This window comes from Mustela erminea, chromosome 11 (genome assembly GCF_009829155.1).
Source record: "Mustela erminea isolate mMusErm1 chromosome 11, mMusErm1.Pri, whole genome shotgun sequence".
NCBI lineage: Eukaryota > Metazoa > Chordata > Mammalia > Carnivora > Mustelidae > Mustela > Mustela erminea.
This window is the reverse complement of record NC_045624.1, coordinates 89,265,928-89,286,663: the sequence shown is the minus strand read 5'-3', so window position 1 is coordinate 89,286,663 and position 20,736 is coordinate 89,265,928. Positions and strand designations below refer to the sequence as shown.

The following is a 20,736-nucleotide window of genomic DNA, read 5'->3' as shown; positions in this document are numbered from 1 at the left end:
GGGTGTATTTTCCCCGGGTGAGTCAAAACATGTAGGTATGATCCCAACGTTGTTCATTTTCACAACAGGCAGCACCTGGGGACTAGAAAGCCTTTTGACTGCCTTCTTATTGAAAGTTCTATCAGTTTGTATTCAAAATGAAACACAGCCATTGAGGCCATTGGAATCAAGAACACACAAATCCTCTCTGGGTTTTAAGTGTTCTTGTGATAAAAGTGCCTACTCATTCTGGCATAAATAGCAGAAAGAGAAAGAGCTCAGGAAGAGACCCGTGGCGTAGGCTTAGGATTGCTGAATAGTTTGTCATTCGGTCCGGTTGCAAAGACAGACAATGATAGAGTTTAAAGGTTTCTTTAGGAATCCTATCTTGTCCCTCCTGGCACTGTTGGACAGGTGAGGGGGAGAAAGTAGTTGCCAGGTGCCATCTGGAGGGTTCGTGGCAAGGGAAGTACCTGACATACAGTCTCCTTAGGAATCAGGTCATGGGCATGAGGTGGTTTCCTACAGGTAATTAATTTCCTACTGTGACCACATGCTCTCTGTGTCTGCACTCATCACACAGCAATTCTAAAACACTCCCACTTGCTCAAGGCCACTGGGGTCTACTGGGGGGGGGGGGATTTGTCCCTCCCTTCCCCCACCCCAGCCCTCTGAAGCACCCACTTCCCTCCGCCCCTCAATTTCATTTCTTCCCGGAGGGAAAGGATGGCTCGTGGAGCTGACATGAAATACTGATTCAGTGGTCCTCCTAGCAGTTTCTATTTATAGGTCTTCTGGCGCCCTTTAAATATATGTATATATGTATTTCATATTTGCCTGAATATATACATTTAGAAAAGAAAATAATAAAGATTTTCATTGCAGTTGCCTTTTCTCCTGAACAGTGTCAGGGCGGGAGAGCCGTGGAAGTATCAGGAGATGCCCCGTGGTTAACCAAATGTCTGCGGTGGGGCAGGAACCACTTGGTAATTAGTTCACTGCACCTGCAGCTGACCACTTGCTCCCCGCAAACTGGCAGCAGGAGAGAGGCACTTGTACCTGCCACTCATGTGTCCACAGCTAATTGCAGAGTCACCTCCTCTAAAAGGAACACTTCTGCCCTTTGGAAACATGGCCTTTATTGTTTCATGAAGTCTGGCAGAAGAATATGCTTTTCAGGACGCTGGGGGTCCTTTATTTATTTTAAACATCTAACATTTTGAAATTGTAGTCTGGCATAGAAATCTGTACCATCATAGATTATACAGCTGTTCAAGGTCATATTCTCTCATATCGTAACTTTGTAACATTCTGTGCTGCTCAAATGCTAAGGCAAAGGATTTTTGGTTTAATCTTTGAAGATGGTGAATTGAAAAAAAAAGTTTTAGGCTCTCTGTTCTTTATCTAGCAAGTGCAAAGTTTTCACAGACCTGGAACTCCGATGACAAACCATTTCTCTGTTCTTGCTATCGACAGGACCCTGGTAGAAAACAGCTTAGAAAATGTCTGAAAAAAAGTAATGGAGAGTGGGGCTTCTGTCCTGTTGGTTATCCCTCTAGAATACTGCTCAGATCTCCTGCCCCTGCAAATCTGAGGAGACCTAAACAATCACTCATGTGATGAACATTTCTGACTCCCTGTTAGTTGCCAGGCACCACATTACACATGGTGATGAGAAGATAAATTAGTCAACCTTTAGGGAGCTCTTTCAAATTTAGGAGGAATCTAGACTTTATTGCCTCGGATTTTTCTTTTTATTTACTTAACCTAAAGAACAGAGAGCCTAAAACTCCATTTAATGACAAGTAAAATTTCCAGCCAAAGAAGGAAAATAAAGAGCGATAAAACCAACAGTTCTTGAGTCAAGAAGCAAATTAATTGCTAATAATGTAAAAGGGGGAAGGTTTGAAAAATACTGTTAATAATTTTCAACATGGAACAAGCAGTTGCTAGGTGCCATGCACAGACTGGTTTGTGAAATCACCTGTTTGGTTTTTGTAATTCCACATGAGCTAGCGTTGTCTCCGTTTGACAGACGAGGAGCCTGGAACTTAGGGAAGTGAAGTCCAGGGCCACACAACTGGTCGCTGTAGCCTTGGCGTTGTGACAGGTGTGCTGCCTCCAGAGTCCATGCTTCTAATCACTTGGACCAGCTTGCTAAGAGTTGTCATGGTTTCTACTTAATATAAAGAGGTTTGTGATGCCTACTTCAAATATAGGCGCACAGTCTTAAAAACCTTCCCTTCTCCAGTTTTTCAGTGGAGAAAATATCCGAATTTCCTCATTTCGCATAACCAAAAAATATTTTTCTGTATTCTTGAAGGAATGGTCTCATGTTATGCTCCTTTAGTAAATAAAAGCAAAAGTCATCTAAGTTCATGCCTTTTGTTAAATTTAGTTCACTTTTAAAACGTGCCACACAGTCCAGATGAAATTAGGTGTACGGCAGTCTGCAACTTTCTGTGAGCCAGATGTGAGCCCAGTTGGACGCAGGATTCTCGCATTAATGCTGTGGAGTATCTTCTCTTGTTTCAGATGGAGTTGGCTGTGGGTCCGTTCTGCAGAAGAGTGTCTGATTTAGGAAAGTCCTATCGAATGCTGAGGTCATTCAGGTGAGACGTAGTTCTGCTATTGCTGTTGATATATCCATATCCTGTTAGCTGTCAAATCCTTCCCCACTGTTCATGTTGAGCTCTATGAAATTGCCAATATTCAGCTGTTTTGTGACCTACAACAATAGCTATTGCACGTGATTTATCCTAAAAGTTATTATTCAAACCAGAAACCCATACAGAATTATGTGCAGAGTTGTGTGTGTGTGTGTGTGTGTGTGTGTGTGTGTGCGCGCGCGTGTGTGTGCATGATTTTTGAATTAAAATTTACAAGACTGAGCTGATACATTTTATTATGCTCTTTCTAAGGGGGATTTTTTTTTTTTTTTACTCTCCATTCTTACCAAAATACATTGAGTAGTAATAACAGGCAGTTCGTAATTATGTAGACCTCTTTTTTCTGAAATTTTCATTTGTTCATTTATCATTTTCATTCTAACCTACCTCTAAAAATGTCAGAGGTTGGGCACCTGGGTGGCTTAGTTGGTTAAGCGTCTGCCTTCAGCTTATGTCAGGATCCCAGGGTCTTGGGACTGAGTCTTTCATGGCTTCTGGTTTCCTGCTCAGCAGGGAGTCTGCTTCTCCCTCTCACTCTGCCCCTGCTTATGTGCTCTCTCTCTCACTTATTCTCCCTCTCTCTCAAATAAATAAATCTTTAAAAAAAAATTTTGTAATGAAAATAAAAATGTCAGAGTTACATTCCATAGCAAAACTGTTAATAGAATCTTAAGAGAATTGAGTTTAGCAGTGAAATGTAGGGAATGACTAGAAATGGTACAGATAATTTAGGATCAAGATGGCTAATGCAGTAGAGCACAAAATTGAGGGTTGAACTTCCTAGAGACCAGTTCAAAGAGAAAAACAGTATGTTAATTCAAATTCACTAAGATATACCAGTGTATGGGAAAATCCTTTTCAGCACTGAATGCTTAGATAGGCCTCCTACCGGTTTAGATTGTAAGGAACACTGAATAAATTAACAACTGTTTGGGCTGTTTATTCAATAAACCAGAACTTTCCAAATTTTGCCACATTGTGGGGCACAGAGAATGTTATACATACGAAAAGATGACCAACCCTGAGGGCCGAGGGAACCAAACATGATACTTAAACCCATTTTGTGACCACAGCATACCAGATGGGAAACCTTGATGTAACTATCCATAATATCCAATACCATAATGGTCTTTGACTGTTTCTTTATAAAGATAAGGTAAGAGATTCCAGGCATGCAGTTTTCTAAAAACTGACTCAGAACTAGAAACTAGAGCAATCAATAAGAAGCATGTCCTTTAAATGACTGCTTCACTGTCTTATGTCATCCAGGCTTTCGATAGTACAAAAATCAGTCACTTAAATGTCACTTAAAACACAAGAATCCAAGGTTGTTGATTGAAAGGGAGCCCCATGCTTTGTCTTGTGTATTTGTAATTGGCAAAGAGTTCTTTTTAAGGCCAAAACAAGAGACTGAATCATTTTTCTTAAATGCCCATCTATACAGAGTTGGGTTTTTAAAAAGCCTTAAAGTTGGACCACACGTGTTTCCAGATAATATCTTTGGATCAGCTCAGACCTTTTAAAAAGTATTTATGTATTTTATTGAAGCGTTAGGGTTTGGCAGTACCAAACACAGACAGGCTGAGTGATTAGGAGGTCCTGAGATCACTGATCCACCAGTTCCCTGCCTGTACCATGAAAATAACCCCAATAAGACTCCCGTAAAGTCACTTACTGAGTAGTATGATAACCCAGCAATCCCCGTTGGGTGACAAATCGATGCTGAGTTAACAGATTCAGCCGGCTCAGTGGAGGTCATTAACCAACCAGGGTTGGGAAAAGGTGTGGGAAAGCTGTGATTTGGGATTTGCCATATTAAGATTAGGCTATTATTTTTGATAGCCCCAGCTGCCATGTTTCATTGTTTATTGCACATGTATGAATTAAAATGGTGCTTACCCTTCGATGTGCTTTCATCCCTGTGCTTTTAAAGTCATATCACGGCGTGGGAGATGGGTTCTGACAGTTTTGCGTGAAACCAGTTCTGTTGTCAGCCAGTTCTGTTGTCAGAGGGGAGTCTGTCGCCAGCCCTCGCGGGCCTCTCAGGAGAACCCTCTCTGACGGAGCGATTGAAGTTCCAGTGGTGACACCTTCTAGTACCTGTGTCTGGATTCAGAAATTAACGAGCGATCAATGTGTAATTTAAAACACTCATGCTGTAGGTAGCCATTCACGAGTTATATTGCTGGTCGGTGTCTAAAAATTGGGAAAATAAATTCTTAATGCATCATGAAATGAAAAGCCGGCTACTAAACAGTAGATACGATATGATCCCTACTATTTCTTTTATTTTTAAAAATTTTTTAAAAGATTTTATATGCTTATTTGAAAGAGAGAGCACGAGAGGGAGGAAGGGTCCAAGGGAGAGGCAGACTTCCTGCTGAGCAGGGAGCCGGATGCCATGAAGGACTCCAGGATCATGACCTGAGCCGAAGGCAGTCGCTTAACCAACGAAGCCACCCAGGAGCCCTGATCCTTCCTATTTTTAAGTCAATAAGTGTATGTTTGGAGAGGAAAAGTCAAGAAGGATAAACATCAAAATTTGAGGATAGCAGGATTGTCACTAGCGATATTCCCTTTAGAAGTTTTCTATATTTTCCATGGTTTTTGCCTTGGTTGTTTTATATTTGCAGTTAGAAAAGCCAGTAAATATATTTTAAAGTCCTCTTGTAGTGTTATTGCTATTTAAAAATAACAAGGAAGTTAAAAAATAATACAAAATATTCTAAAACATTATGTAATGGGGGGGGTGAGAAAAATAGGCAGGCAAACCACCAAAACCCAGCTGGCTGGCCTACGTCTGGCTAAGAGGCAGACCTCTTAGCCAGGGACCTCTTTGGGAGGGACAGGGACAGCACCAGCCAGAGACCCTCCAGTCCAGACCACAGGTGTGGCACCCCCCCACCCCCACCCCACCAGACACCCAGCCACACGGGCCTTTGCGGGCACTCCTTCCCCCCATCACACAGCCATCTGCTGCAGGGTGCCTGCTTCTTGATGGTAATATTAGTGGACTGTTGAATTCGGCCAGCAAGCTTCTTGCATACATTTACATTCTACTGTCTCCATTAGAGTTTCTTAGGCAGCAGGAATTGTTTTCTTCCCCAGGACAGAGTGTGGCCTCAGAATGCCGCTGACATTAGGGATTTGCCCTTGGGTGATCAATATTTCTACACGAGACACAGGTTCAGCGCTGCAAGGCCCCATCCTTTTCCGTCCCTCTAGAGCATGGCCTTGTCCCCTAAGTGGGTTTTGCAAGGGTGGTTACCCTAGCTCTGCCTGGCCAGGGGCCTGGAAGCTCCGACTTGACATTCTCAGTGCAGATGCTTGTGAGACAAGGGACAGAAGAGGGACCTCATGCTCTTACCAGTGCAGGGACACAGACCTGCCTTCGCGCAGGCCCCAACGCCTTTGCTCCAGAGGGCACAGCTTTGACCCTGAACTATGCCCACAGCATGCTCTGCTGGGAGTTATGTGAGCTTTGATGAAAGCCATCGGGGGACAGGGGCTGCTCTGGGGGGCCCTTTGGCCTGAGGGGTGATAGAAGGGAAGCTGCAGTAACCCTGGTGTTTAGAATTCGTGTCTGCTGGTTTTAACTGTGGGCGTGGGAGGGTTTTCTACGTCCCCAGTGGGCGCTACCTGCCATGCCGCCGCTCCACCAGCATGTTTGTGGAAGGAAGGGCAGCCGTCTCTGCCGCTTCCAGCTCGAGCATCAGGACCCCCAACTGTATGCCCGCCTTTCTTTGTACTTGTGAGTCCATCCCCAGAAACAGCTCTTTCCCCAAGTTTTCTGGGTTCTCTGTTCCCAGTTGCAGACTTCAGCATTGCAGCCAGACGGCAGCCCCGTCTTGGGCCTGGTTTCGTTCGTTGTTTGCTGATACTTGGGCAGAGCTAGGAGCACCTGGCAAACAGGGAGGGCTGTGTAGTTAGCTGAGCCCCACCTTCATTCCAGCAGTCCCTCTTGGATCATTCACGGGGTGCTCAGCCTGTGCTAAGGGCTTCCCTGACACTTTATGGTTTCGTCTTCTCCACCACACTTCCGAGGCAAGAGTGACCCAGAAGGCACTGGTCCTGAAAGGGGTCACTTGACAGGGCTACGTGTCTGAATGTCATGTGGGAGTTCCAGAACTGCCTTCCAGACCCAGGGCTGCCTGATCCCAAGGCTTGTGCTTGTCACCACCGCAAACAGAGCTTATTCCAGAAGTTCCCGTTTGTTTTCACCCTGGTTCTAGAATAGCACCTAGAGCTTATCTGAGCCATCCAGGAGAATGTCAGCGTGAAGAGAATCTGGGACCCCACCATAGTGGTGACTACTTGCTATGTCTGCAGTTCTGTCTCTCGCCGCTGTCTGGTATACACAGGTTTCCAGAACATACCTGAAGAATGTTGAGCCACATGTACACTGTGATTCCTAGAGGACATCTGCTTGAAACCTTCCCTCCTTTCCCACCTGCTCTGCTGCGGTTGATGATGTCTAGACCCTAAGAAAGGAACCCGCGAGTTTTCTTTCCCTCTTTACTTAGAGCCCTGACTTACCTACAGCCATCAGCCTCCTGCTCTGTTCCCCGGGGACCCACAGGGCCCCTACTGCCACACTCTTTGGGTTCCCATCCTGCAAGCCGACAGCTTTCCCTTCCCCTCTCCAGAAAGGAGGCCCTCATGGGTCCTGTGCCGGGCGGACGTGTGTTTCCCTTCCCTCCCTCCATTTCTCTGCCGGTTGCAGGGACCCGTGCACATTCCCCGTGCTCGTGCCACCCTCCAGGCCCCTCACCCAAAGGTTTGGAATGGGGTATGCCGAGTGGCTTGGGCCACCCCTGATGGCGGATGTGGACATAAGGACACACAGTCTCACTTTACTTCATAATCGGCCTGCCGTGTGGAGGTCCCTCCTGCAGAGATGACATTATCTCAGGACCTACTCCATGATGAGTTCCGACTGCCTACTGCCGGCCGTGTGCCAGGGTTCACCTCGGAAGCGCTGCTCTATCTCCAGCACTCTTCTCTGAGAAGGGTATTGCGGCGTTTGGGGTAGCTGCGTTTTATAACATCTTAATTAATTTCCTTTTGTTCCTTATATCACCTCAGATGGAGATTTATTTTTTAACTTGCCAGTATTTCAAATTCCACCTGGAGTCAGGGGGAAGGGAAGTGCTCATGCTGGGTTCTTTCAGGCTCTTAAAATGAGCACCAGAACTGAAATGTCTGCATGTGATGCTTGCAAGTAACTATGCCAGTGATGCATGGTGTGGAATCCAGTCCAGTTTTGCTCTCCATGGCTCTTTTGGCAGTTCTGTTACTGGCTGGAGGGGAAGATTTGGTCTTGGCAGAAAAATAACTGCTCTGACTCAGAGCTACAAAGGGACAGGTGATGAAAAGATCCCGCTTAAAAACAAACCAGTTTTCACCAGGCCTGGTTATTGGGGCCCATCAGCCAGCGGGGTCAGCTGCTAACCTCCCTCTGTCCCTCCCTCCCTCTTGTCCTGTCCTCATTCCCTGTTCGCCCTTGTATCATTTGCAGTTTGCATCAAGAATCTATTAGAGGAAAGTAAAAGCATAGTATTCAGACTATTAAAGCAATATAATTGCTATAGAGACATTTCTTTCTTTCTTTTTTTTTTTTTAAGATTTTTATTTGATAGAGACACAGTGTGAGAGAGAACACAAGCAGTGGGGAGTAGGAGAGGGAGAAGCAGGCTTCCTGCTGAGCAGGAGCCTGATGCGGGGCTCGATCCTAGGACCCCGGGATTATGACCTGAGCCGAAGGCAGGCACTTAACGACTAAGCCACCCAGGTGCCCCAATATGTTTCTTGTTTTAACTTGAAACTCCCTGAGGCTAAAGGTAAAAGAAAGGCTGAATCAGCTGTGTAATCCTCATTTTCAGAAGGAAGAAAATGCATGAGTTTTCAGAGCACGTCCCATGTTCCCCGTGACTGAATGCTAAAGCACCTGCATCCAGGACTCTGTGTGCAGAGCACTGAGAGATGTGGGACCAAAGTCTAGTTGTCATCCTATAGGAGAGGTAGAAGGGAGTCCATGTGACTGCTCCTCCCCAAGTCAAGGACTGTCGCACAGGACTGGCCCCCCAGGGTGTCCTCCTGTCGTGGACTAGGATTCAAGTGGAAGCCTGCCAAATCAGCTGGCATAGGCAGAGTGAGCTTTCCTGGGGCGAGGGGAAAGCCTCATTGGGCCAGAGAGGCAAAGAAGGCTCAGGAACACCCGAGCTGTGGGTCCCCACATCCCTCATGGCGGCTGTCAGCCAGGCCGGGCCTGCAGGATGAGCCTGTGACCCCAGGCAGGGACCCCTCCCCACTGCCTCTTTGCCCTGTTACAGTTCGAGCCAGAGCAGCCTTGTCCCCGATGCGGGAAGCAGACTGTTCAGACACCAGCTGGAATTGCCATTCCGGGGAGCTCTCTGGGAATGGCAGCTGCTGGGCACCCGGGGACCGGGGCTAGAGACGTCTAAGCACTGCCGCTGGGGAAGTGGGACCAGCTGGGCTCCATCCCCACGCCAACCCCGAGTCTGTGTCCAGAGGCCTTTAAGACAGTCCCACTCACTGCCCAGCAGGATCGGAAGGTCAGGCCAGGTGGAAACTGTGTGATATGGTTGAGGTACATAGGCGACTGGAGGGCCACTTTGAGAGAATTTGGGGTCCCCCAAAGAAATAATGACTGCCTGTCCTTCCAGGGGTATCCTGTAAGCATTCCCTTTTCTCGGGCTTTTCTCCAGGAGTTGTTCACAATTGAAATTGTACTTCTTGGGCGCCTGGGTGGTTCAGTGGGTTAAGCCCCTGCCTTTGGCTCAGGTCATGATCTCGGGGTCCTGGGATCAAGTCCCACATCGGGCTCTCTTCTTAGCAGGGGACCTGCTTCCCTTCCTCTCTCTGCCTGCCTCTCTGCCTACTTGTGATTTCTCTCTGTCAAATAAATAAATAAAATCTTTTAAAAAAGAAAAAAGAAATTGTACTTCTTCCGGGATTCTCTGTTCCCCACTGAGAAGTCCCTCTGCTCTGAAAACAGGTCTAGTCGTGGTTACAGCTGATAATCCTCAAAGAGGCTGCATGGCAAAATTAAGAGCCAGGCTGTCTGGGTTCGAATCCTTACTCTTCCCTTTTCTAGGTTTCTGTGTTCTCTCTGCCCCTCAGTTTACCTACGTGCAGGATGGGGGCAGGACACTACCGACCTCGTAGGGTCATCTGCAGGAATCGCAAATGGTGCATGCTGCACATGGCAGCTGCTGTGGTGGTTAATCTTGGTGCCCTCGCCAGATGGACACCGCCGCCCGCGCATGGCGACTTCCAGGGTGCCCGCTGAGCATGCCGAACCGCCCTCAGCAACCGCTTCGTACCTTCCTAGGTGCCGACTCACTGCCTACCGCCCGGCTGCCGGATGACTGGGCCTTGGGGATCATCAGGGCAGGGGTGCCGCAGCCTCAGGGTTACACATGAGGATGGCCCTCACCCCCCGCCACCAACGCTGGAGGGCCCGGTGTGCAGCTTTATGGGTTGTTGGTGATGGCCGACACAAATGTCCTGAAAAGTGTCCACAGTAACTAAAGAAATTAAAGGATTATGTTATTTGAGAAAATACTTGAAATTAGAAAAATCCTTACCAGAGATAGATTTCATTTACAGAATAGTTAATATAAAGACATTCCAAGAGGTCGCCCAGGTGGCTCAGATGGTCAAGTGTCAGCCTTCAGGCTTATGTCACGATCCCGGGGTCCTGGGATCAAGCCCCATATCGGGTTCCCTGCTCAGCAGCAAGTCTGCTTCTCCCTCTCCCTCTGTGATCTCTCTCGCTCTCCCTGTCTCTCAAATAAATAAATATAAATCTTAAAAAAAAAAAAATCGGAGATTAGTCTGGATCCAGTGAGAACCACCTGCCTGTTGAGCGCACTCCTGACTATTGACATGAAACCTTGCTGTCTGTGTGAGGAAGCAGCCGGTCTCTGGGTTGTGCCGGCCTCCTGTGTGCATGGGAGTGATTAGCACGAGCGAGGGAAGAGCACAGGACACAGAGCTGTTTCACATGCTGCTGAACCGTTTCTGCTCCTGGTGGAGGCACCGCGCTGCCATCTTTCCTCTTCAGATTCAGCCGCCACGGCTGGGCCTGAAGTTACCTCCTGTCTATCAGAGCCCAAAGCCAAGGAGAGGTCAATGGAAGTTTCCAGTTACTCCTGCCAGCCTTTTGGCAAAGGTGGTAGGTGACGGGTGCCTGGTGGATTTGCCCACACATCCCTGTGAAATAGAGGGGGGTGACCTTCCAGATGTGTAATGTATTGGAAGGGAGCTGGCACAGGTCTCGATGGGGTGTTCAGCAAGGTAATAAATAATTGTGTTCCTACAGGACATAATTGCCATTTGAAAGTGGTGTAGACAGTGTTTACATTTACCCATTAGGTTATGGCCCGAAGATTTTGTGGGAAGTGGAAGCTGGAAGTTCTGACCGTGCTGAGAAGCTGGAGGTTATAACTACCTGCAGCTTCCTTTGTTGCTTTGATTCTGGCCTGGTCATCAGATGAGCTCGAAGAGGGGGGTTTGCTGAGCCCCCTGGAGATCGAGTCAGACCTGAAGGCCAGTAAGCCAAGGAAGGAGGTTAAGGGCAGGTCAGCCTGCCACAGCGTATAGGTTAGGGGTGTGTTTGTGTGTCTATGTCTGTCTGTCTTCAGGTAGAATGGGGGGTGGCTAAGAAATGGCTACGGAATCGCCAGTCGAGGTGAGCGCTCTTCCGCTATGCCACTGGCATCTGCTAACGCGCTAGTCTAGTAGAGCGCCTCTTTCAGGGTTGAACAATGTGAAATAACCACTGCGTGTTCTTCCTTTAGACCGCTGCTCTTCCAGACAAGCGAGCATGTGGCCAGCAGCCCCGCACTGGGGGACATTATTCCGTTCAGCATCATTATTCAGTTTTTGTTTACCAGAGCACCCGCTGAGCTGAAGTCCCCTTTTCAGGTAATAAAGTAAAGCCAGAATGCTCTTACAGGTCCCTCTTCAGTCCGTAAATCCAGAGCCCCACTCACGGACTGCGTTCCTGGCCTTCTCTTGCCTTACTTGGTCACGAATCCCTGCCTTGGAAGTGAGTGATTCAAGAAGGAGAGTCCCCACCCCCAGCTGGACTCTCTCAGCACTGTGCAAATTACCCGAGGAAGCCCGAATTCACCTTCTAAGTATAATGGCTCAAGTATCTCATGTTCGTAAAGCTTTTCTGATGGAGGCCCCACTTTTGCTAGCCCTCCTGCCAGTGGCTAATCCAGAAAGTTCCTTGGGAGCCAAGAAGGTGCACCACAGGCTTGCCACCTTCCTTCAGGCAGGTGTTTGGGTGATTTCACCTTGGGAATCCTTGAGATTGCTTGTGCCACGTACTATCCATTGAAGAATGTTGATGCACTTTGTCTTCTCTGATTTGTGTTCAACCCTGCAGAGGGCAGAATGGTCCCATGCACGCTTCTCCCAGTGGCTGGATGACCACCCGTCTGAAAAGGACCGGCTCCTCCTCATCAGGTAAGGCGTGCGCCCCTGGGACACCTGTGTGTCTAGCAGCCTCGGGCTAGGGCGGGTATGCGCCTGGGAGGAGCAGCGCGTGGGTGGACACACGGTGGCGCCTCCTTGTGGCCGGGCCCCCTCAGTGCGCACCGTGTGCCCAGAGCACCCCACAGGGTCGTTCATTCTCACATCTTCACATAGCTGTGGGCTGCCCCATGCCCCACTCAGCCCAGGATCTGTGCACCCTGGGTTTGAGAACGGGGGCCGGCGACAAAGAGACTCCTTGCTGTAGGTCCCCATTTTCTGCTTCATGTTGGGATGTCACTGTCACATAGTGGCCAACCTCGAGAAACCTTTGTGACATCATGCAACTCCCATCACCCTTGTTCTCCAAATCTCAGTCAGTCGTACTTCTGAAAGACCTCCGAAAGCCACATAACCTGGGTTCCCCAAAGCAGGGCAGGGGAGTGGAGAGGGGCTGATGGGGCAGGATGGTGCCCCAGCGCACACGCCCAGGAGAATCCCTCACAGAGCTTGGAGAGAGCCTGGTGTCTAGGCCAGCCCCTCAGCCACCTCAGAATGTCCAGGGCGGGCGCTCGGCCCTGGGATTTCCTAAAGCTTCCCGGGCAGATCTGCAGCACGGCCAAGGTTGAGACTCCACCAAGGAGGAGGCCGGGAGGGGCGGTGGAGAAACACAAGTGTGGTGGCTTTTGGGAGGGAGCCCAAGCCCTCGGGTTCAGTGTCCAGAGCCGGGGTGGGCAAGGAGCCCATTATCCCAGCTGTGAGCATCCGGGCCCAGAACTGGGACAGGAGGTCAGAGACGCCTCCCGTCAGTGCATGGGGCCAGTTCGAGCTGCCCTGGGAGGGGCTTTAGGGATAGAGGAGAGACTTGGCCTGGGGCTAACTCGGAGATTCGTGGTGTCTGGGTGGATGCTTTTGCGGAGTCTCAAAGACGGGCTAAGCTGCAGCACCCTGGGCTGAGGAGGAGTCAGGAGGAGGTTAATTGAACAGGGCTCCTGTGTGTCTTAGCGAGCTGGAAGGAGTTCATCTACAACAGTTGTCCTGCTGTGGGCACATCACAAATCTGTTTGCTTTTGCTTCTCTTGAAAATGTCTCCTGAGTGATTTCATCACCAGTGCTGTTGCTAAGCCTATATTTAGCAACTGAAAATCATGCTCAGAGGCACTGTCAGGCTTTTAAAATAAGGCCTATCCGTCACACACGCCGGCTGTCAGGACCTCCAGGCCCGGGCAGCACACTGAGCCCTCTGTGGGGGATTCCAAACCACCGTGCTCCTACCACAGCCCAGGCTGCTGGCAAGGAGAGGAGCTTTGTCCTAGAGAATGTTCTTTCTTATCTATTACAGCAAAACTAATTTGGTCCGTGCAAGCCGAAGCAGCACGAGATGAACTTCTTTCCCCTGCAGATAAGCCCAGGGTGACTGTTGCTCTTTAAATGTCAGTATTTTTGCTCTGACCTTCGGGGAGACCCTGCCGCGTGCTCCTCGGTCCCCCCGGCACAGTATGCTCAGTTGTCATAAAGAGGCCAGGTCAGGAGACTCGGCTGCCGCTGAGTGCGTGGCGAACAGTGAAGCCTGCTCTGCCTGCCTTTCTGTTTCCTTTCGACACCAGATGTTTCTCAAGAGCGTGAATGGGTACTAGTCACGATCCTGTTAAAATCGGAGGACTCGCTGACTCGTGGGGCAGGTGGTGTGAGTGGGAGCTCACTGGGGGTCCTCCGCGCCCACCAGGCAGGGGCGGCAGCCTCAGGGAGGGCCTGGGGCCCTGTGGGTGCTGAGTGAGTGTCCAGCAAAGAGGAGGACTGATGCCTCGGCTCTGCAGAGGTGGGGCGGGGGGAGGCTTCTCCCCATCTCCCGTGGGGCCGCACCTCTTACCACGGCGCCCTCCTCCTCCGCTCCTTCACTGTGTCAGAAATGCTGAAGAGCTTTGTTGGCCCTTTGGTGCTGTTTATCTGTTCAATGGTGGGACAACTGTCCCCACGAGATGCGGCCGGGGACCCTCTGTCCTCCCTCTATGGCCTCCCTGCAGGCCCAGAACCATCCCAGCTCCTCGGCCCTTCTGCAGAGCAGCAGGATCCCGGCTGATGAGAGGAACATTTGGTCTCCCCTCCTGGTGTCCCTGTCACACTAGATACCTGTGGCCTGGGTGCCTGAGACGGAACCGAGAGTGAGGACGGGGCCTGGGGGAGTCAGGGGCTTCCTTGGCTCTGAAGGCAGGTGGTAGATCTTTAAGTCTTTGACAGATTTCATACTTAATGCCTGACAGAAATGGATTTTGTGTCCCATAAAAACCTCTACTTGGCTGGTTTATAGCACACTGAGCCGTGTTGCCGTGTTACCACCAGTCTTTCCTCTACTAGCTGTGCAATTCCTGTGCTTTTCTTTTTTCCAATAAGGATAACTAACAATCTGCTCATTTTGATGACAAACGAGATTTGAGACTAACTCTTACATAATGCTTGGCCTGACTTCCAAGAAAGCTGATGTTTTGCTCAAGCAAATGAAGTTATTTAATAATTGCTTGAAAATCCTGTTCTGATTTTATGTGGGAGGGTAGCTTTAATCTGTTTTTCTCCCTCTAGTTCTGATGGTGTTTTTCATGAATACCAAAAAACTAACCGAGCTTGTTTCTGAACTTTCTTCTGCATATCGTGTAGTTTACGTAATGTCTTGTCCTTTTGAATGCAATGAAGTGAAGTTGATTTTCGTTCCTTTATTAAAGTGGATCTAACTCATTCACTTCAGATCAACCGCAGTTTCCGTGAATTTCAGTGTACTGATTTCTTAGACTGCTGTGTAGACACCGCTGTGTCAAAGACAGCCCGAGCCCTTGGGGATTTCTCTCCTGTGTACGAGTCTGCAGGGGCTACATTTTGGGAGTGGGGCGATTGCCCAGGATGCCATAGCAACTTGAAAAATATTACTAAAAGCAGCAAGATTTTTCATAAATATACCCTTCACGAAGGTTCAGCTCTGACATGAACTAAGGCGTCTCCAAAACATTATTTTCTAAGAGCATGAAATTTCATTTTTCATGTAGCTGCTGCTTTTGTGAACCCTACAGTGCCGTTTCCCCTTTACTCACTTTGTTCTGCACTCCTGTCATTGCTTTTCATTACAGTTTATCTTCCTGTATTTCTGATTCATTTTTAAAAATTTACCGATCATGCATCAGTCAGGCACTACATCCTGGGGCTGCATAAAGGAACGAAACAGCCCCACCGCGCCACATGAAGTTACGTTCCTGGGAGGGAAACTGACCAGGCACCAACCAGGTCCTTGTGGTGTAGTGGATACTTAGGCACGGTGTGCTGATGCCCGCTGGAAGCCTGGTGGGAGAACTGTGTTTGAGCGCCTTATGGGTCCAGAGATGTTCCTAGAAGAGCGCCAGGTGCTTCCCAGTACAGTCTTAATTCTCATAAGTGTATCATGTGGGTGTTTGAGCAAGGAGGCTCACAAAGGAGCCGGGATCGCGCAACTCAGTAATAGGGCAGAGCCTGACCTCCACACCGCTGACCGTCCACACCGCTGACCGCAAGTCGTCCTGCCTCGAACAGAGCCTGGAGCCGGCCGGCAGGAATCCCACAGTGCAGGGTCCCACGAAGCCCCAGCTCTTGATGCCGCAGTCTTAGACCTTTTTCACCAGTTCTCAGGGCTCCAAGGGGGTTTCTGTCGTGCTGCCTGGAGTTAGAAGAGGCTCTGTCAAAACGAAGGCCTTAGAGCCGGCCCCTAGCAGAGTGCCATGCAGGGAAGACGGCCCGGAAGAGCCTCCCAAAACGAAGGACGAGAGCTGAGAAAGGCCTCGAAGGATGGGTCTCGGGAAAGTGGGGAGAGGCTGTGTGGTGGGAGACAAAGGGCCCTCTCGCAGCCCCACCCTGGTAGGCAGAGACGGCTTTGTTTCGGCTTCATTTCAGCGAGATGCTGGCCGCTCATGGGGCCTCTCCCCGGTGGGCCTCGGGGTCGGGCTTGGGGTCACGAGTAGGGGGAGGTTGCTCTGCTCCTGTATAAGTAACACAAACAATGGAAGCACGATTCAAAGGTGTTTTTAGGCCACAGCGAACTACCTAGAAGCCCGCAGCAGCACAGGCCAGCAGGGAGGTCACGATGAAGCTGGTGCTCCGTGGGTGGCGAGTGTAGACGCTGGCCTCATGGCGCAGCGTGTTCTGAGGGGTGCCAGGTATCGGGGCAGCACACGACAGGACTGAGAAGGAAGCCGGGGGGAGAGGAGGGACTGGGGGTAGAAATCTGTGAGGAAGGGGCACCTGGGTGGCTCAGTGGGTTAAAGCCTCTGCCTTCAGCTCAGGTCATGGTCCCAGGGTCCTGGGATGGAGCCCCACATGGGGCTCTCTGCTCAGCAGGGAGCCTGCCTCCTCCTCTCTCTCTCTGTCTCTCTGCCTACCTGTGATCTCTATCTGTCAAATAAATAAATAAAATCTTTAAAAAAAAAAATCTGTGAGGAAGATGAAAAGAGGACTTCAGATAGAGGCTCGCGGGGTGGGGGCCTCTGCTGAAATAGGAGATGGGGGGCAGAACACTACCCTGAAGGGTTTTTACCCGAGTTTCTTTTCTTTTTTTGATAGACTTTTTTCTAAAATTGTTAAAATTTATGTTTTTTAAAAAGACTGCTTATTTGAGACAGAATGAGCTGGGGAGGAGGCAGAGAGAGAGGGAGAGAAGCAGACTCTCCACTGAGCACAGAGCCTGATGCAAGCAGGTCTCTATCCCACAGCCAGGAGATCATGACCTGAGTGGTAATGACCAGTGGAACGCTTAACTGACTGAGCCCCCACTCGAGGCGCCTGGATAGATTTTTTATTTTTTTAAGGTTTTATTTAATTATTTGGGAGAGAGGTGGTGAGAGATAGAGCATGAGCAGGGGAGGGGGGAGAAGCAGGCTTCCCTCTGAGCAGGGAGCCCGATGCGGGGCTCCGTCCCAGGACGCTGGGATCAGAACGTGAGCGGAAAGTAAACACTTAACCTACTGAGCCACCCAGGCGCCCCTAGACTTTCTTTTTTAGAGTAGTTTTAGGCTCACAGCATATTTGAAAAGGTAGAGAGTTCCCACCCACCCCACGGTCCCCCCCATTAGCAGGGTCCCCCACGGGTGGCCCACGGTTCCGGTTGATGTGCCCACCTGCGCATCATTGTCTCCCAGAGCCCCGGGCTTCCAGGAGGCTTCTCCCCGGTGCCGATCGTTCTTGGGGTTTGGAGTGCCCTGTTTCTGACAGGAGTTTGTTTCTGACAGGGCACGTGAGAGAAGTCGGGTAATGCTGCCCACAACACAGACGGAGCAAGTCAGGAGGGAGGTCGGAGTGGACATGAGACCGGGAACTCCGTTACGGGTCACAGCAGGGCCATGAAGCGGCTGGCGGGGGGAGGGCGCCCCAGAGCGAGCGATAATCGGCACATCTGACCGGGGGTCAGTATGCGCAGCGTTTGGGAGCAGAAAAACCGGTTCCGAGTTCCGTGTTAGACTGGACACCGCGTCCGTGAGCGAGCGGAGGTATTAGCAACACCTCTTTGTAGAAACGCGCTCAACTCATCTCAGCGTGAAACTTGGAACGGTAGGACTACGACAAATTTTACTGTTCCACTTGGGGCGTAAATAGACTAATAACATCTTTCAACCATTCTTAGCTCCAGTTAAACATGATACAACACTTAAACAGATCATCCGGTTCCGAGATTAGAGAACTTTCTCCATAAAGGTGCAGACGGCAGGTGGTGTCGGCCCCGCGGGCCCGGCCGGCGGGTCCGTCTGCGGCTGTGGCCGGGAAGCCGCGGGCGGTGAGCGGGCGGTGAACGGGCGGTGAACGGGCGGTGAGCGGGCGCCGCGCTCCAACGGGCCGGGCTGGTTCGCGGGTTCGCGGGTCCCGACCCAACGCAGACCCCCGTCATGGTTTTAACCGCTGGTAGCGCACCCTCCTGACTAAAGTCACACAACCTCATCCCAGAAGTCGCTGAAACTCCGAGCCCAGCGGCAGTACCGTCTCCCCGGGGGTTCTTCCTCTCCTCCAGGTCAGGGGGGTGGAGGCACCGCCCCGGCTGACCGTGACCGTGCGCGGCAGCCGCGTCCCGCCGCGCCCCTGAGCGCGCTGACCGGCGGCGGCGGGCTCCCCCTGGTGAGCTCTGTGGAACAGCACAGGCTGCCGCTGGCCAGAAGCCTGCACCCGGGAAGAAGGGAAGGGAAACGGAGAACCCGCGGCCGCAGAGCCTGTGTGTGAGGAGACCACGGAGTACAACACAGACGAACGGTGTTCCTGGACTAAGGCGGTAGCCATGGGAATGTTACCACCAGACATTTGAAGGCTGTCACTTTGTCACTTAGCTTGTGGAACTGGACACAGCGATTCCAGAAATGGGCTGCTTTTATACATTGGTAACCCTCTAAGTGGTTTTATTTCTTTTGACATTGTTTTCATTTTTGTTTTCAGGGGAACTCTGGAAGCTTATGTTCAATCAGTAAGAAGTAGAGAAGGCAAAGAATTTGCACCAGTTTATCCCATAATGGTGCAGCTGCTTCAGAAAGCCATGTCTGCTCTCCAGTGACCCGGCACTACTTCCCAATCTCCCTCGCACAGCCCCAGCTCCAGGCTGCAGTTCGCCTGAGAAACGTGGGCTCTAGAACCAGCTGACGTCCACTTTCTGTAGTCCGCCTCTCTGTATTCCCTGTTATCTTCTGTTATATTACCTCTTCAGCCCATCTCCTTTTAGCGTAAAATGTCAAAATTTTACTTTTGCTTTTAGAGGGATCTGATCAAGTTACAAATACCCCGCTGCTCCCAATTAACCTTTGCCCTCACCAGGTGTGTAGCCCACTGACTTCCAAATCCGACTGCACATCAGAGTCACTGCTGGAAAGCTTTCGAAATCCTGATGCCCCCTGTGCACCCCTGGTGACACCTCTGGGGGTGGGAACCAGGCATTAGTTTTTAAAAACATCCCCGGGTCTTTCCAATATGCAGTGAAGTCTGGGAACCGCTGGTATCTCCCAAAGCTAAGACATAGGGTCATATGTTGTTTAAGTCTCTCTTACAGTACCTTTAATAAAGACAGAGCACGCCTATCTTTATACTGTGTGTGTCATTTTATTAAAAGCAGGCTTTGGGGGCTGGCTCTTCAACTTTGTAGCAGAGATGTCAAGTTAAAAACAATTTTTGGTCTACAAAGATCTTACACATAGATAATCTAGATCCTTGTTTTGCCATTTACCATGACCTGTCACTAACATTTTGTTTTTAATTTAATGTTTAAAAACCCCATCAGCAACTTCTTAATATATTTTCCATGCCCTGCACCTGTTGTTCTGACTCAGACATAAAGTTCAGTCAAGTTCAATCAGAAGTCTGAGATAAACAGGCTTTTTTTTTTCCATTTTATTTGAAATAATATACAAGAATATAGTGTGCAAAATTTAGGGGCAACATCATGAAGAAGTATAATGAACTGAAATCAATTTTACAGCTGTGATTCCTAATCAGAAACACCACTTGGTAAGTAACATGAAAAGCCATGATTGTAGCTCAGAGCAAAAGCGTGTGCGCTCTCACCTCGGACAGCTGGAGGGAAAGTAAAGTGCACGTGTCGCACTGCAGTAAGTGCAAAGTCTGCCCCCACCATACACATAGGATGACAAACAAGATATTTAAGATATGTGGCTGAGGAGATACAGAACACAAAGTTAAACAATACAATGGTGTCAACTGTTAACAGCACCATGACAGTGACTATATCCCAATGCTATTAACTAGCTCGACCGGGCCCTGCGCGAGGCCTCCGCCCGAAGTCCTGGGGGGTGCTGCCGCCCGGCGTGCCCGGGAAGCCCTGTGGCAGGCGGTGTGCGCGCTGGGACGCCGACACCGCGCACCGGCCGCTTTCTGGGAGCCTCGCGGCCCCGGCCGGACTAGGAGCTCCCGAGTTTGGCACAGAGGCTGGGCCATGCGGTGGTTGCTCGAGGAAAGGCCAGCTCCCGGCTCTGTTGCCTTCCACTATGTGTACATTACAGATTAATAAGCAGTAAGGAGCCAATGTATAAACAGCAGTTACATATTTTTAAATTCCCCCTTTGTACAATTTAAAATAAAACATGTATACACTCTCCTCTCTTTCTACTGTACTTTAGCACCACAGGATATCAATTTTCAAGCCTATATTACCTGATAGACATATATGAAGTTTGGAAGAAAAATAAGGCAATTTGGTTTACAATGTTGATAGTTTTAGCTTACTTAATGCTCTAATGGAGAAAGCAAATCCTCACTCATATTATTAAATCATTTCAAGACTCAATGCTATCAGTATCTTATGGTGACACGAATTCAGGACAAATGGTGACACCTTGATCTTCTTAAGTCCCTCCGTCAACAGTGTTTCTGCAACTACAGACTTAAGAACGTAAGCACATCCTGGCTTAATGCTGCTGCGAGCCCTGTGGAGAGAAAATGAACACAGCGAATGTTTACAAATCAGTACACAGTAATTCTACAAACGAAAGCTAAGATGGAGAATAGAATGGTTACAGACTTACTATTTTAAAAAAGATCACTTTTTCAAATGGGACAATTCTTTTTTAAAGTGTGGTAACAC

General features: G+C 49.4%; 2 protein-coding genes across 5 annotated transcripts in view; one reads left to right on the top strand and one right to left on the bottom strand.

Annotated features, from left to right (window-relative positions):
* COG5 (component of oligomeric golgi complex 5) overlaps window positions 1–19,222 on the top strand; it is a 293,532-nt gene extending 274,310 nt beyond the window's left edge. For 2 of the 3 annotated variants that reach the window (XM_032304091.1, XM_032304089.1), the window contains 4 exons: window positions 2,515–2,591; window positions 11,474–11,600; window positions 12,070–12,149; window positions 18,585–19,222. In XM_032304091.1, the coding sequence (XP_032159982.1) occupies window positions 2,515–2,591; window positions 11,474–11,600; window positions 12,070–12,149; window positions 18,585–18,699 (399 nt within the window). In that variant the 3' untranslated portion in view covers window positions 18,700–19,222. Of the gene's footprint in view, window positions 1–2,514; window positions 2,592–11,473; window positions 11,601–12,069; window positions 12,150–17,395; window positions 17,527–18,584 lie in introns of those variants that run through there. The other variant, XM_032304090.1, reaches the window with a different exon arrangement.
* Window positions 19,223–20,736, bottom strand: part of HBP1 (HMG-box transcription factor 1) — a 29,389-nt gene continuing 27,875 nt past the window's right edge. For both annotated transcript variants that reach the window (XM_032304092.1, XM_032304093.1), the window contains exon 11: window positions 19,223–20,578. In XM_032304092.1, coding sequence (XP_032159983.1) covers window positions 20,561–20,578 — 18 coding nt within the window. In that variant the 3' untranslated portion in view covers window positions 19,223–20,560. The remainder of the gene's footprint in view (window positions 20,579–20,736) is intronic.